We start from the raw sequence: 14806 nt of genomic DNA, 5'->3' as shown, positions 1-14806 counted from the left end.
CTTCCATAATAATACTTAGAAAAAATATCTAATTTTACTTAAGTCATATAAAAAAAAAGGAGTAGATATTAAAGAAGAATAATATTAATTTAAAAGAGGGTAATCTGTAAGTTCTAATATGCTTGTCTTATCAAGAAAAAGAAGTAATTTATTCTTAGTCGAGAAAAGATAAGGCTCTATTATTATAAATATACTCTTATTAATTTTTCAAGAACAAAAATTTTATGAAAGTAAATAAATAAGTATAATAAAATAAAAATAAAGAAGTATGTATATTAAAAAGAAATTAAAATGGCTATTGCCAAAAGACAAAGAAATTAGAGACTCTTAAATCTAAATTAGAAGCAAGAAAGGAGTTGACAAGAGTAAAGAAGGCTTTATTTTTACCTCTATATATACTATCAAATTAAGAGTTATGTGGCAATGTTCTATAAGACCTCTAATATATGTTGACTTTGTAAGATACATGCTTTAATTTATAAAGCAAGTTTTTTATATATGTATCACATAGTTAGCTTGGTCTTCAAGCTACCAACATATGTGGCACATAGCTAACTTATTAAGCCCATTTCTAATCTAAAAAGTCAATTATAGATATCTATAAAGTCAAAATACTATCTATGAAGCTTTTATAGAAGATATTATGGAATTAATCTACTTTCATCTACTTTTATCTAATCATATAGGTAATTATTGATTTACATGTATATGTCTATGATAGCTAAATGGCTAAAATGTTGAGCTTATTTATCATCAACAAGTACAAAGAGGTGGAGATGTTCACAACATCTTCAAAAAAGACCTATTTGTATTCTCTTATATTTTTTCCATCTCTACTTTTTTTCCCTCTATAAAGTTATATTTTTCTATCAAGGCCATAATTAAGAACTTAGGAGAAATATAACATAATCATTATAAAATCATATTGGTTTTTCCATCTTTTTATAATTTATCAAAAATTAATAGAATTTTTTTAGCAAAGGTAATATATATATATATATATATATATATATATATATATATATTATTGGTAAAAAAATACCCCCTATTGTTAACATGACACCTTCTTATATTTTCATGATTAATTCAATAAATTCCAAAGAGCTTTTTTTTTGAGCAATCTACTTATTTTTCTTTTATATAGTGAATAAAACCTTAGTCTTGTAGAATAAAAAATATCACCAATAAATCTAAAAGATAAAAAAAATATCTTTCATGGTATTTTTTTATTTTTGAATTTTAGAATTATATCTAATCATAAATTTGACTACACCATCCACAATCATAATCCTAAAAACTATATTTTGCACTAATAGTTCCTTCAAGTAAATAAGAATAAAATCTCTTACATCAACAATATGAAGTAATATAATAAAGAGATTCTAATATGAGAATGTAACCACCATCTATTCTACCTAATATTAATAAAATTCTAAGAAATTTTATAGATTTCCTTAGTAATTTACTAAATCTAAGTTAAAATATATATTTTTTAAATTAATAGCTATAAAAAAAATTAAATTGACTAATAACATTTTTTTATAGTATCTAAAGTTTTTTTTATTAATTTCTAACCATTATTTAAACTTTAATATTGCCTAAATATTAAAGAGTTAAAACAATTCTACACTCTATGAAAATACTTTGCCTCAAGTGAGTGTCTTGTTTTTGAAGGCATATCTTAAAAGAATACATAAATATCTAAACATATATTTATTGTGTATTGGCCATGGCCAATATCATTTACAAGAATAAAAGTCTTTCACTAACCTCAACAATCTTTGTAAATTCTATTCATGATCAAAATCTAATGCTCTTATATTTGACTCACAACCACATAAAAATTAACAATGCTTAAAGTATTTTGCTCATTAGAAACCTTGTAAGTTGATATGAAGATTGAAAGAAGCAAGTTAGTAAAATTGCAATAGCTTCAAAATTCAAGCCAAGGACAATCAAGTTTGGATGGACTTGCCATTAACGTTAAATAACTTTCCAGTTCCATTTGAGGAAAAAATAAATAATGTGGAAACGAATTTGTAGGATACACCATCTAACTAAATTATCTATCCATGCTCAAGTCTAGATCTAGTGACATTACACTTGCACTAGGTATTGACACATGCCAAAACTTCTTCAAAAGTTCCGATTATTTCAATGTTAATATGAACCTGGTTATCAGCTACTCACAGTTGACTGACTTCGCATCAAGTAAAGAGAAAACAACCATTTGAGAGTTTGGTTTCGTCCGAAGGCAAAGATAGTTTTGCTTCCACACTCCAATTGAAGAAGAAATTAGTTGAATGACGTTAAAAGCTTTCCGGCTGCCAAGTATTGTTCTTAAAAAGACATTTCTGACATCGTTGATGGTAATTTCAGTCAACTATCTCAAGACCTGATAGATCATGAAAATGTTACAAGACTCAACCAACTAAATTTTGTCATGCTTGAATCAGGAACATGAATTGGAAGTTCTATTAGTATGGTGCCATATCTGGAGTCTAAGGAGGTGCTCTGTTATGGCCACCAGTTCCATGGAGCTTGAAGATAACCCTGGTGGACGAATTGCTTAAATGACCAAAGGTTATGCTGGTTCTCATATGTCCAATAAGCCCAACCAAAGGTCGCTTGGCCAAACACCTGCAGTTGAGCTGCCCAAACTTCTGATAATCATTTTAGGATGCAGCTTGAACCTCCCATTCATTTGCTCACTCTCTTGTGGTCAACCATAAAGAAATAAATAGTCAAATTAAGGAGGGCAATGGGATGCATCAAAAGCAGGGCAGCTGTCATTTCAGTAAGAAGAATGCTCTTTGTTATGTAACTTCTCGCATGAATTTGAAGAGTTCTCAAATCATGAATTATCTGAGTTAACTCAGTGGGAATCAAATGACAAGATATAATTGGATACATGAGAACTCACCAACAAAGATGAGAGCATTCCCAGCCATGTTGAGTTTTTGTAGAAGACTGAGCTGGTCGTTATATACGAAATCAATATTCCATTGGGCGGTGGTCATACCAAAGAGGTCTAGATTGAAAAGGTTGTATAAATGAACATTAAGGACAACGTTATCTGCTGGCAACACGTTTACAAACTCCGTCCAATCACCTCTAATGCATTGGCACATGATCATATACGCGGAAGCTGTATGGTTTCGTATTACGCTGTAACTCCATTTGTAGTAATACTCCAACACATCGAAGGGGACCATTTCTGCACTCGGCTCGTTCAGAAGCTCAATTCCCAATAACGATTGGTTGTTTGTATATCTTCGTATAAAAAATTGGTATCGAATGTTAGTAGCCACATACACAATGTCACCAAACTTTTTGCCACCCTTTCGCCACTTAACAAGAGGAGTGAGAACGTCTGAGCCGACACCATTGCAATCAAAGTTGGATAATTTAGAACACTAACTCAATAAGACATGTTCTGGACTGAGGTTTAGAGAATAACCTGCTAGCCAGAAACTCTGTAGCCATGATCGACTCGTACAAATAATCTGTTCCTCCTTGCTTAGCCCATTCAGAAATACCATTGCATGAGGAACTGTGCTCCTGTCCATTTTGAGAGCCGGAGGCAGCATGAAGGTCTATGATAACTTTGATCCCGTGAGCACTGCCAGTCCAAGAAGCACGTAGATAAGTCATCGAAAAGACACACACCTTTTGCGATTAAGTTGATTTATAATCACTGATTATTTTGGTATATTTCAACGTAGCTGCACGTAGACGAGGTTTTTCCATGTTATTTCCATCTACAAGGCGGAAGACAAGTAAAGATCTCAAAATAAGTGACAAGGGAAGAGTAAAGCATCTGTTCTCATGCTTGACCCAATGAAATGCATTATCCAGAGCTTCAAAGGAACTAGAAACGTATGGTGCAGGAGGGTACGGATCTACTGCTATCCAATAGCCGACTAGAATACACACAACATTGATGCCGTTATTGGCAAGAAACCAAAAGTCTCCTTTTATGATAAATGAGTCTCTGTGTTTCTACATGGATATGGACACTACCTCAGTCCCACATGGCCAAAGATGGACAAATTGACTACATGATCATTTTTCCTTAGAAATCAAAGGCTGACCCCAAGCTGACAAATGAACGGATTGCAGCTTAAAACTATTAAAAAATGCTGACATGAACACATCTCTAACACAATTTTATTAATATCATAATTAAACAACTATTACATTAATTTGCCTCACCTTAAAAACAGCAGGGGCAGACGCTCCCCAGCCGTTAGCAAGCTGGTACCCAATGTGGTTCTGACCATCATAATAAATGTGGCATCATTGTTATCCCATCTCGGTTCCCCTTCAAAGTCTGCTGTCAACTGGTTTGTATCCTTTGCCTGCACAACAACATTGCGATTGTCAAGAACAATTACTTTGCTTACGAACTACATCATTCTGCTACAGTTTCTATAAAATCAACGACCAAACCTTGTATTAATTTAGTTGTTTATAAATTGAGATATAAAAGAAAATTTTCATAGAAATCTGGAACTTATATTCATCCACATGTTGAAGAGGAATCAAGCGCTTCACAAATATAACCCAAAAATTCCTACAAAAAGAACAAGATGCAACAGACTGCTTTCAATATCTCAGAGGACAAGCGTACCTAGAGATACATGTCGTTATTAGCTTGGATATGAACCAAAGAAGGATTTGCTTGGTTGCGGATGATGAAAGTTTTCCAGTCATATGGACTTGCTGCAGCTGCTAGCACAATCCCTCCTCTTCCACTAATTGCTGACACAAACATGTTATTGCACTCGCAATTGGTAGACTCCAGCGGATACTCGCCAAATCTATTCAACAAGTTAATCCACCTCACAAGTTGAATTTGTGCAGCTCAGAAGAGACCACACATGGAAGACTTAAGGCTACGCTCAATGCTTCCCTTAGTCCTCTACAATTGCAAGTTGGACATGATTTAGTTAGTATGTTTTGAAGCTGTGCACTATTGAGTCGAAGTTTATGCCCTCAGCCATGTAAGATCGACAACTTAAGTCTGACATACTCATGGCCTGGTGTAACATCCTATCATTCTTCAGAAAAGAAACTACAGTTTTGAAAAGATTGACCTCAATTAACACTATCTGCATGAGATGCAGAAGGAACTGGAAAGGGGAAGTTTTGCTGTGACGATGAACGTATTAGGTGCAGGGATTAGGAGCCCACGTCGAATGTCTCCCAACCAGAAATAGCTGCTTCATTCGGAACAACCTGTTTTCCTCTACCTGCTCCAAATGACACAATAGTTCCTTTCGATGTAGATTGCAATGAAATTTTTATTCCATCCTGGTTTCATTGTCATATTTCATTCAAAACTTATTGCACGCCCAGTTATGCTTAATATTCAAATTAATGTAGATCAAAGCCATAACTTGGTCGAGATTTTCGAGCTACCCATCACTCCCAAATCACAGCTGGCCATGAGGCTGATTGCGCTTGTAAATGGAGTCGTACAAGGTACAGACCATCCAGCCTCTCTATATTATACTCTCATTCCAACAGACCTTGCAAAAAGACAACGTCAACCGTCGAGCTCAACAACGGTCTGGATGAAAGGGACACACTGGAAAAGATATTTCCTTTATCGAATTGGGAATGAAAAAGGCGTTTGTATTAGAAAAATAAGTGAGGGCCACCTACAAGAAGATCGCCGTCAGGTATGCCATCAAACAACTTTGGCTTAATCCACTTTTCTACAACGAGCCAACCTCCATGGTTCACGACATGTAATTTGGGGTTGTCGAGAAGAGTCCTCTGTGGCTGAGTGGCTACGACTTTGCCAGGAATATATGTGGTTTGCCCTCTATCCTCAGCAGGGATTTCGTCCAGCTAATGGACCTGTTTTCAACAGAATATAACAAGGTTACGATTTTAATCGCACTTGACTAATCTATTCACAACAACTACACGAAAATTGCAAAAAGTCCACTAGAAACTAACAGACATGATAGACTAGAGCTCTCAACTTTGAAGCTAATAACAAAACATTTGTTGCTTTGGGAAAAGGATTGCTGGAGCATTGTCTTTAAATTCTAAAATCTGAAGAGAAGCCACTGCTCAGATGTACTGAACATTATTAGCCAGTTACAAAGAAAAAAAATATTTCCATATATATATATATATATATATACACTAGAATTTTGAAACTGCTCCATCATTTGGTTGCCAATATCTATCTGCTGTAGTTAGTTGTGATAAACAGCATACTCTTGGGATTTAGTTTCATTGAACTCGAGAATAATATTTAGTTGAATGTCATACAGATAATAGAGACGTTCAGAAGGCCCTTCGTGTGACATTCGTCAGCGAAAATCGACAATGGCGGCTTTAAGAAAGCTCCAGTCAATCACGTATGCGAACAAACTAGACAAATGAAGTAGGGCCAGTAATGGCGGGTTGAATACAGATTCTACAAAGCAGGAATGCTTATTCTACTGAAGTACGGATTCATGGTAGAAGCACCCAAGTCAGAATGTGTGGATTCGTCAAATATACACCTAGTCTTAGAATGCATTCATAGAATGCCATCAAAACATACCCAACACCCCAAAATCCTCAAAGCCGAACACATATTCCTTTACATAAACTCGACTCAAGAAGACGCAAAATCCTCAAGAAATCAAAGGCTCAAGCTCATCTGGACTTACAATGAGCCACTACCAACCCTAGCGCCACGTAACAACGTACTAGCTGCTTCACCTCCGCCATCTCTGCTACCACCTATCAACCTTCCACCGAGCTCCTCCACGAACTTCACAATACCACCTTTTGTGCTCTCACAAGAGACACCAAGATCACAGAAACTTGCGGAACGGTAGCCGCTATCATGGGAGCGTTGGCTGAAATGCAGAAGAAGAAGAAGAAGAAGAAGAAGAAGAGGAGCAGAAATACTGATCACACGTAGTAGCAGAGTGACAACGATGAGAAATTGTACTCAGTCTGGGCACTGATAGAGATCTGCATGCAGTAGAGAGCAGCTGATCATCATCAAAATATGCTATCATAATAGAAGGAGGACTTGGGTGGAGAAGGACGAAACACAGGAAGAAGAGGGAGAAGACGAAGAAGCAGATGAAGAAGATGAAGAAGAGGCATAATCACCCAATAGTGAGATAAGGCAGTGCTGCGACGTTTAAATAACTTACAAGGTGGTTGCATGCGAGGTCGCTGGGGTTTGAAACCATGGCCCGCTTATCATTGGATTCTCTCGAGGCTACCAAAGGCTGCTCTTTTTGCAGCCCCTTCTCCATTGATTGTGCGCATAATACCTTCACATACTGGCTCTATAATTCCAACCCATCTCCAGAAGATGTATTAACATCCAACACATGTTTGTGCAGGGCAGGTACAAATCTGGGAGCTGCCCAGGATTCTTGAATCTTTATGCAAACCTGCTATATATACTAGAATTTTGCAAACTTCTCCATTGTCGCACTTTTCTGTAGGAAAGAATTGTTTGTTGAATGTTTCTCAAGGTGTAAAATAGCTGCAGTTGTGTTGGCTAGGGGGAGACTTTTCTACAGAGAATTTGTGGGAGTTAGTGTCAAGCTTTTCACAAGAGTCCAAGTATTTGCAGAATATGCTGTTTCAAGTCATTTTACTACTAATGGAGGCAGGGCTGTGAGTAAATGTTGTCGTGGTGTGCTGAGCCTTTAGTCCAAAAACCTTGACCTGAGATCTTCAATGTTGATTTTTGGTGTTAAAGTTTTGGTGGCTGTGAAGATTTTACTGCGGATAGTCACCACGTGATTAAATTTATTGTTTTTACGTTATGACTTAATGGAGGAATTGTCTCTATTTGAATTTTTATTTTTATTTCTGTTTTTGATATTTTGCTACCAATGAAATATCTTGGTTGTGGTCAAACTTCATTTACAACAATAAGAATGGAACTTGAGTATTGAAGTGGTATTTTGATGACGTGTTCAGTGTGATTGCAAAAAAATAAAATGAAATAATTAACAATGATCATTATCTTTTTGAAATGTGCAACTTGGAATCTGTGAAGGTTGACAATATAGGTTTTCTTGTTTACAGAGAAAATTAATTCTAGAGTGCTAATTAGTAAAGTATTTATTAAAAATACATTTTGAATTATTATCCATTTGGCATTTTAGTTGATTGTCATCTAAATGGTAACTTTGTAATTAAAAATAAATTTAAACATTTTTACAATTTTTTGAATACATATCATAATAATTTATTTGAAAATTTTAATTTTTGGGTAAAACAACTTTTAATTAATTTTTTCGTATAATTTATTATGACAGGGACTTTATATCTAGAAATCAATTTGAAAGGCTATGGTTCTAATGGCTTGTTCAGTCCCCCTACTTGATGAAGAAAAGTCTTCTTTTAAAATACTTTTTTGTTTAATATAGTACAAAGTGAAGAAGAGGCCATGAAATAAACCAAATTATTATTTTATTACAAGTCCAATATGCTAGCTTAATAAAATGACAAAGAACTTATTGAATTTTTTTTAATGTGATATTGTTTTAAAGTCTTTAAGTTTGTTTTTCAAATATTTTTATTAATGTAAATAAAGATAACAAAAATAAAGTTGTTAATGATGAATTATATATATATATATATATATATGAATTAATCCATCTTTACTCTTACCATAGGTATCATATCATATATTCATCATCCATCTAAAGATGAACACTTTTTTACATTTATCCCTCACTTTTGTATCTTTGGAGTTTTTTTTCCTAATTTACAATTATATTGTGGATATCTAATGTGTGCACGATGAATGGCTAAACCAATTAAGTTTTTCTACATTAATTATGGCTTGATTGAGAATAATAGAAAAAATGGATAAGGTGATCAAGACATAGTATATGACAATAAGAGCAAAGATGGATTGATTGAAGATGAGGAAGTAATTCAATCAAAAGGATCATAAGACAAAAATTTAATTTACTAAGATACAATAAACATAATATAAGAATCTAGTAGTGGTCATATAAATATAAAAAAAATATAGGATAAGATCTATTTTTCTTTGAAAAAAGTGGATCTAAGATCAAGTATTTGTGAATCTAGATAATAACATAAGTAGGAGGATGATGGAATAGGGACAAATATTCCAACACCCTCCTTCACTACAAAATCATTCATGATGGAGGATATCAAAAAGATAGTTTTATAGCTAAGACTCTAAAATCTAAAATAGAATAGACATCTAAAAAAATAGAAACCATGAAGTTGGTGTTTTTATTTTTATTGATGGTGATGATGAATATTTTCTTATAGATAGCAAAATATATTATTTATGACGTCTTTTGTTAGTTGATGGTGGTTATTTTTACATATCCTTAAACATGTACACAATAAGTAGAAATGAGAACAAACCTTTATTAGGTGTTAAAGGTGGATTTGAAGGATCTTCATGTGACATTCCTTTTAATTGTGCTTTTGATAATTTACTTGTTTTGTTTGAAGTTTTAGGGCTTCTTAAGTAGAGATAATATTTTCTTTAAAGGAGTTGCATGTTGTATACTTCTAGATTATTTAGGACTAGAGAAGATGTAATTTATAAGTTTATAATTCTTTACTTTGATATTGATAAGAGCTAAAGTTTAACAACATTTTTTTTTTTTTTTTTTAATATTTTTTTAAGCTTGTTTATGTATTAAATATTAGTGAAGAGAACCTCAATTAGGAAATCAGGTAGTTTTAAATTTCCATGAGAGTATACTCTTCTTTGATATATTAAGTCTCTCATAGAAAGTTCTTCAAATAACTGGTTAAGAAGAGAGGATTCTTTACATGAGTCATTTGTGGGCAATCATCCAAAAGAGGAGGTATTTTTTATCATTTTTGAGATATTTCTTTTTCAAGAATCTCATGATTTGAAGGATAACTTGAAGTTAGTTCATTTCTAAGTAGGTCTCATTGTGAGTCTTTGTAATGTAGATGTGATGCACATGGGATTTTGACTAAAGAGGTAGATATTCTCAATTTAGAAATAGTGAGAGAATTCAAAAAAGAAGTAAGAATTTTTGTAACAAGGGAGGATTTTCTATAAGAGAGTTTGAAGTAGGTTAAGAATATGACAAAGAATATGATTGGATTATATTCAAAGATCAAGTAGAGAGTAATATTGCCACAATTACTTCAGCAATCAAAGGCCATTGACAATATATTTTGATTATTGCAAGTAATAAGAAGAGTGATTGGAAAATAGAGGTATTGAAAAATTAAAGCTGAACAAAGTAGACCTAATTTACAAAACATAGAAGAATCAGATAGCGAGGTCTTTTTTTTTGTAACTCCTATTTCAGTCAAATTTCTCCACAATTTATTTCCTCTTGAATGAAGTGATAGTATCTAGAGATATATTTTTTTCAAAGATTAATAACAAGATTAGTGGCTATCTTGATGCTTCTTTTATTATCATAGTATGTAATAATAAGTTTAAATATGATGAAATCAAAATCTTGTATTAACTTGTCTAACCACATAAATTCACAAGATACTATTGAGAAGTCCATCTATTCTGTTTTGGACGAGAAAATGGCTACAATGGCCTACTTCTTAGACATCTAGGTAATAGGACTTCTTTCCAATTTAAATATAAAGCTTATTGTTGTAGGCCATAGAATGATTTATATAATCTATATACTAAGTGTTTTTTTCTTATAATGATAAAGCCTTGAGATTAACTAATGTACTGTCAAAAATATGAACTGAAAGAAGATGCATAAACTTAGAAAATCTATATCAAAAGAAAAGTAGCAAAATAAAAATATAATAATATGTATATTAAAAGGAAACTGGAATGGCTATTGCCACAAAGACAAAGAAACTAGAGACACTTAAATCTAGACTAGAAACAAGAAAAGAATTGACAAGACTGAAGAGGGCTTCATTCTTGCCTCTATATATACTATCTAACTAGGAGCTATGTGGCAATATTCTATAGGACCTTTAATATGTATTGACTTTACAAGACACATGTCTTAACTTACAAGACAAGTTTTCTACATGTGGGCCACATAGTTAGCTTGTTCTTCAAGCTACCAACATGTGTAGCACATGGCTAACTTATTGACTACGTTTTTAACCTAAAAAATCAATTAAAGATACCTATAAAGTCAAAACAACATCTATATAGCTTCTAAGAAGCTTCTATAGAAGATAATATGGAATTAACCTATTTTTATTAATTATTATTTAAATCATATAATTGATTATTAGTTTATATGTGTATATTTGTAACATTATCTCTCCTTCTAAGGATGAGTTCCATGAGGAGCAGTCTTCATATGTTGAAGAAATCTAAGTTGAGGTAAATTATATTTGTCACATATTTCGATCTTTATTCTCTTCAAAGATAATTGATAGGCCCTCTCAGCCATCGATAGTATGTCATATTAGGACAGAAAGACCACCCTATTATTTGGTCGTAGTTGAGGCCTTGGTAACTTCCTTCAAATAAAACATTTCAAACACCATCAGCAGTAGTTCTTACCTCTAATAAAATCACTAAACATCAGAAGTCTCTTCTAAGGTTGTGATACCAAATATGTTATATCTCGCCATCTATTCAAAGAAAGACATGTCGTTCTTGATGAACTTCATCTCAATTTCATCGTCTTGAAGGTTGTGACAATCACAATGTCTCAATTGGTAAGTTTGGAAATAAAAGCTCTTGAGTTGAATCTACTGGTTATTGGTTCTCTATCTCCTCAACGTTATAAATACACAAAAGCTACTAAATAAAGATAGAAGGTAGAATATAATTTTTCTTAGATCTTATTTCTTTTATAACAAAGACTTACAATTCTTCATCTTGATTTAGATGGATGTTGTCGATGAAAAGTCTCTACCACCTTTATTACATTTAAAAGATTCTTTATTGGCTCCTATGTATATTTACTAATATCATATCGATGCTAATAGACAAGATATTTCAATTTATTTTAGCGCCACCTTGAGTCTAGAACTTCTTTTATTTCAAACTCTTCATTATTGTCCTTTTCTATAGGAGGAGGTAGAGCTTGTTTTCTTCTTGCTATGTTCATAGTTTTATATGATTTAAGAAGAGGCATGTGAGAGACAAGATAGATCTTCATTGTTTCTAGTAGATGTAATCAATAAGCAACTAGTTTGATTTTTTCACAAATAAAAAAAGGTTCAAGCTTATAGTAGTCCAATTTATCACAAGGACAAATAATCTTGATATTATGATGAAGCAACCATACCTTGTCACCTACATTGAATTGTGGTTGTTGCTTTTGATAGGCATCTACGCTAATCTTTTGTTGTTATTGACCTTCTTTTAATTGCATCTTCATTGTTGTATGTAGCTCTGACAAATAATTTGTCAAACCTTGTGCCGCAAGATTATTAACTTTTGAAAAGTCAAAAATATCAAGTCGTGGATAGTAACCATAATTGGTAAAGAAAGGTATTTTTTGCATAGAAGAATGCATCATATTATTATAAGTAAACTTTGCCAACGACAAGAGGATTCTTTAATTATCTTATTGATAATTGATGGTACATCTTAAGTATTACTCTAAAACTTGATTTACGTGCTCTATCTCTCCATCAGTTTGAGGATGAAAGGCTAAAGAAACCTTTATATCTATCTTTAAAATCTTAAAAAGAGTTCTCCAAAATCTTGATACAAATTGAGTCCTCCTATCATATATAATATCTTTTGGTAATCCATGATATCAATAGATATTGTCAAAGAAAAGCTTTGTAATTTCTTCACCTATGATAGATTTTATATACAGTACAAAATGTGCCATTTTGATAAAATAATATATTATCATAAATATAGAATCACACAATCTTGAGATTGAAAGATCCATAATAAAATCTATAGAAATAAAAGACTATGGTTGTTCTGGAATAGGTAATAGTTGAAGAAGTCTATAAGGTTGATGTCGAGGAATTTTTGACCTTGAACAAATGTCACACGATTGAATAAAGTCTTTTATAATCTTCCACATTTGCAGCCACCAAAAATTTCTAGATATTAGCTCCAGAGTCTTATTGTATCCAAAATATCCTACTGCTAGAAAGTTGTGATGTACTTGAAGAACACGTAAACGTGCTTCTCTTTCTAGCACATATAACCATTCTTCAAAATAAAGTAGGTTGTTCTTGAACTCAAACTTAGAAGTATCATGAAACTTAAAAGAAGTATTCTTAATATCATAAACAAGAGAATCAAAGGATATACTTGATTGAAATTGTTTAAAAAAATTTGAATCAATAGTCAATGTTGATTTCATTGCTTGAAGATGAAATTATTCTAGCTTCAATAAAATTATCTTTTATTGATCAAAAGCTGCATCTTCTTCTGTAGATACAAGATAAAAATGTCTAGAAAGGATATTGGATAAACCTTGTTATTTTTCTAGCCAATAAGTGATATTGAATTCAAAGCTTCACAAAGACATGCTCCAACAAGTCTGACGGCAATTCAAAATACGAGGTGACATAAAATACTCAAGGTTCTTGTCATCCATATATACAATGATTGGACTAAAATTACCTTCTAGATAATGATGCCATTCTTGGAAAGAATCCACAATTACAAAAAGCTCTTTGTCATAGATCTCATAATTAATCTTGACTATTAAAATTTTCTTGGAATAAAAAGCTACTACGAGAAGTTTATCATTTATTCTCATTTAAAATAATACGTCACTTAAAGCAAAGTCTAATGTGTCTGTTCCATAAAAAATGCCTTACAAAAGTTATTGCAACATAAGATTCGTGCAGAAACAAAAGTTATCTTTAAAGCTTCAAATGCTATTTCCACTTCTTGATTCCATTGAAATTTGTCTTTATAAATCAAACATATAAGTAGAGCTGCAATTTGAGAGAAGTCTTTGATGAAGATCTGATAGTAATTGGCAAATTCTAAAAAACATCTGACATCTTGGACCGTTTTTAAGATCTTCCAATTTATAATTGTTTGAACTTTCTTATGATCTATTATAAGTCTATCGTTTGAAATGATGTAACCTGAGAAGTTAAATTAAATAATGAAGAATATTTTATTTTTCTATCTTAGTATACAGTCCCGCATCTCTTAATTATTCTAATACGTGACAAACATGAAGTTTATATTCTTCTGTGTTATTAAAATAAATCAAGCTGTCATTTAGATAACAGATAACAAAATTGTCCAAAAACTCTCAAAGAATATCATTCATTAGATGTTGAAAATTTGTTGGTGTATTTACAAGTTGAAAATGCATGACATTATATTCAAAATGTTTGTACGTGGTTCAAAATGCAGTCTTCTATTCATCTCTTTTTTCATGCGTATTAGATTGTATACTCCTTATAGATCTATTTTTGTATAGATCTTAGCTTAATTCAACTGATGAAGAAGTCAAAATATTAAAAGTAGTAGATACCTATTTTTGATGGTGATCTTATTGAATCTTTGATAATCAACACACATCTGCAATGATTCATCTTTTTTCTTCACAAATAGAATTGAGGTTCCTACTAGAGATTTGGAATGGCATATGAAGTTTTTGGTTAGATTCTCTTCAATATATTCATCATGCATAGTACCATTATTAGGCCTTATAAGAATTGTATTGCTAATTTGAAGTGCAGTCCTTATTACTTAAATCTATAAGAATTTAGGAATTCTTCTTTGAATCAGCAATACTCTAACTTTGTTGAAGATTGTGTGATTCTTTTTTTTAACACTCTATTTTGTTATGGTATTCTTGTAATATTAAATTGCCTCAAGATGCGATTATCTTTTAGATATTGATTGAAT

General features: G+C 32.3%; 1 protein-coding gene across 3 annotated transcripts; it reads right to left on the bottom strand.

Annotated features, from left to right (window-relative positions):
- Positions 1 to 1592: 1592 nt before the first annotated feature.
- On the bottom strand, positions 1593 to 7675 carry LOC112288322 (putative glucan 1,3-beta-glucosidase A). 3 transcript variants are annotated; one of them, XM_024532423.3, is made up of 7 exons: positions 7176 to 7492; positions 6678 to 6987; positions 4634 to 5868; positions 4216 to 4361; positions 3461 to 3622; positions 2924 to 3273; positions 1593 to 2715 (listed from the first exon to the last, which is right to left on the bottom strand). In XM_024532423.3, exons 4-7 carry the CDS (start codon positions 4284 to 4286, stop codon positions 2597 to 2599), a joined length of 702 nt encoding a protein of 233 aa, XP_024388191.1. In that variant the 5' UTR covers positions 4287 to 4361; positions 4634 to 5868; positions 6678 to 6987; positions 7176 to 7492; the 3' UTR covers positions 1593 to 2596. The 3 variants fall into 3 exon arrangements, with proteins under 3 accessions (XP_024388191.1, XP_024388192.1, XP_024388190.1); XM_024532424.3 differs by lacking the exon at positions 6678 to 6987 and having other exon boundaries at positions 7176 to 7675; XM_024532422.3 differs by lacking the exon at positions 7176 to 7492 and having other exon boundaries at positions 6678 to 7169.
- Positions 7676 to 14806: the final 7131 nt, after the last annotated feature.

The sequence above is a fragment of the Physcomitrium patens genome, chromosome 11 (assembly GCF_059467195.1).
Source record: "Physcomitrium patens ecotype Gransden chromosome 11, ASM5946719v1, whole genome shotgun sequence".
NCBI classification, from domain to species: Eukaryota; Viridiplantae; Streptophyta; class Bryopsida; order Funariales; family Funariaceae; genus Physcomitrium; species Physcomitrium patens.
This window is presented reverse-complemented; position numbering and strand designations above follow the sequence as displayed.

Bases quoted from the DNA above. Each gene is read 5' to 3' on its own strand.
- LOC112288322 (XM_024532424.3), bottom strand. From the start codon at position 4,286: ATGATGGTCAGAACCACATTGGGTACCAGCTTGCTAACGGCTGGGGAG. The intron at 3,274-3,460 runs GTTATTCTCTAA...TTTTATACGAAG, and splicing joins ACAGAGTTTCTGGCTAGCAG to ATATACAAACAACCAATCGT. The intron at 2,716-2,923 runs GTGAGTTCTCAT...GTTGACCACAAG, and splicing joins GAATGCTCTCATCTTTGTTG to AGAGTGAGCAAATGAATGGG.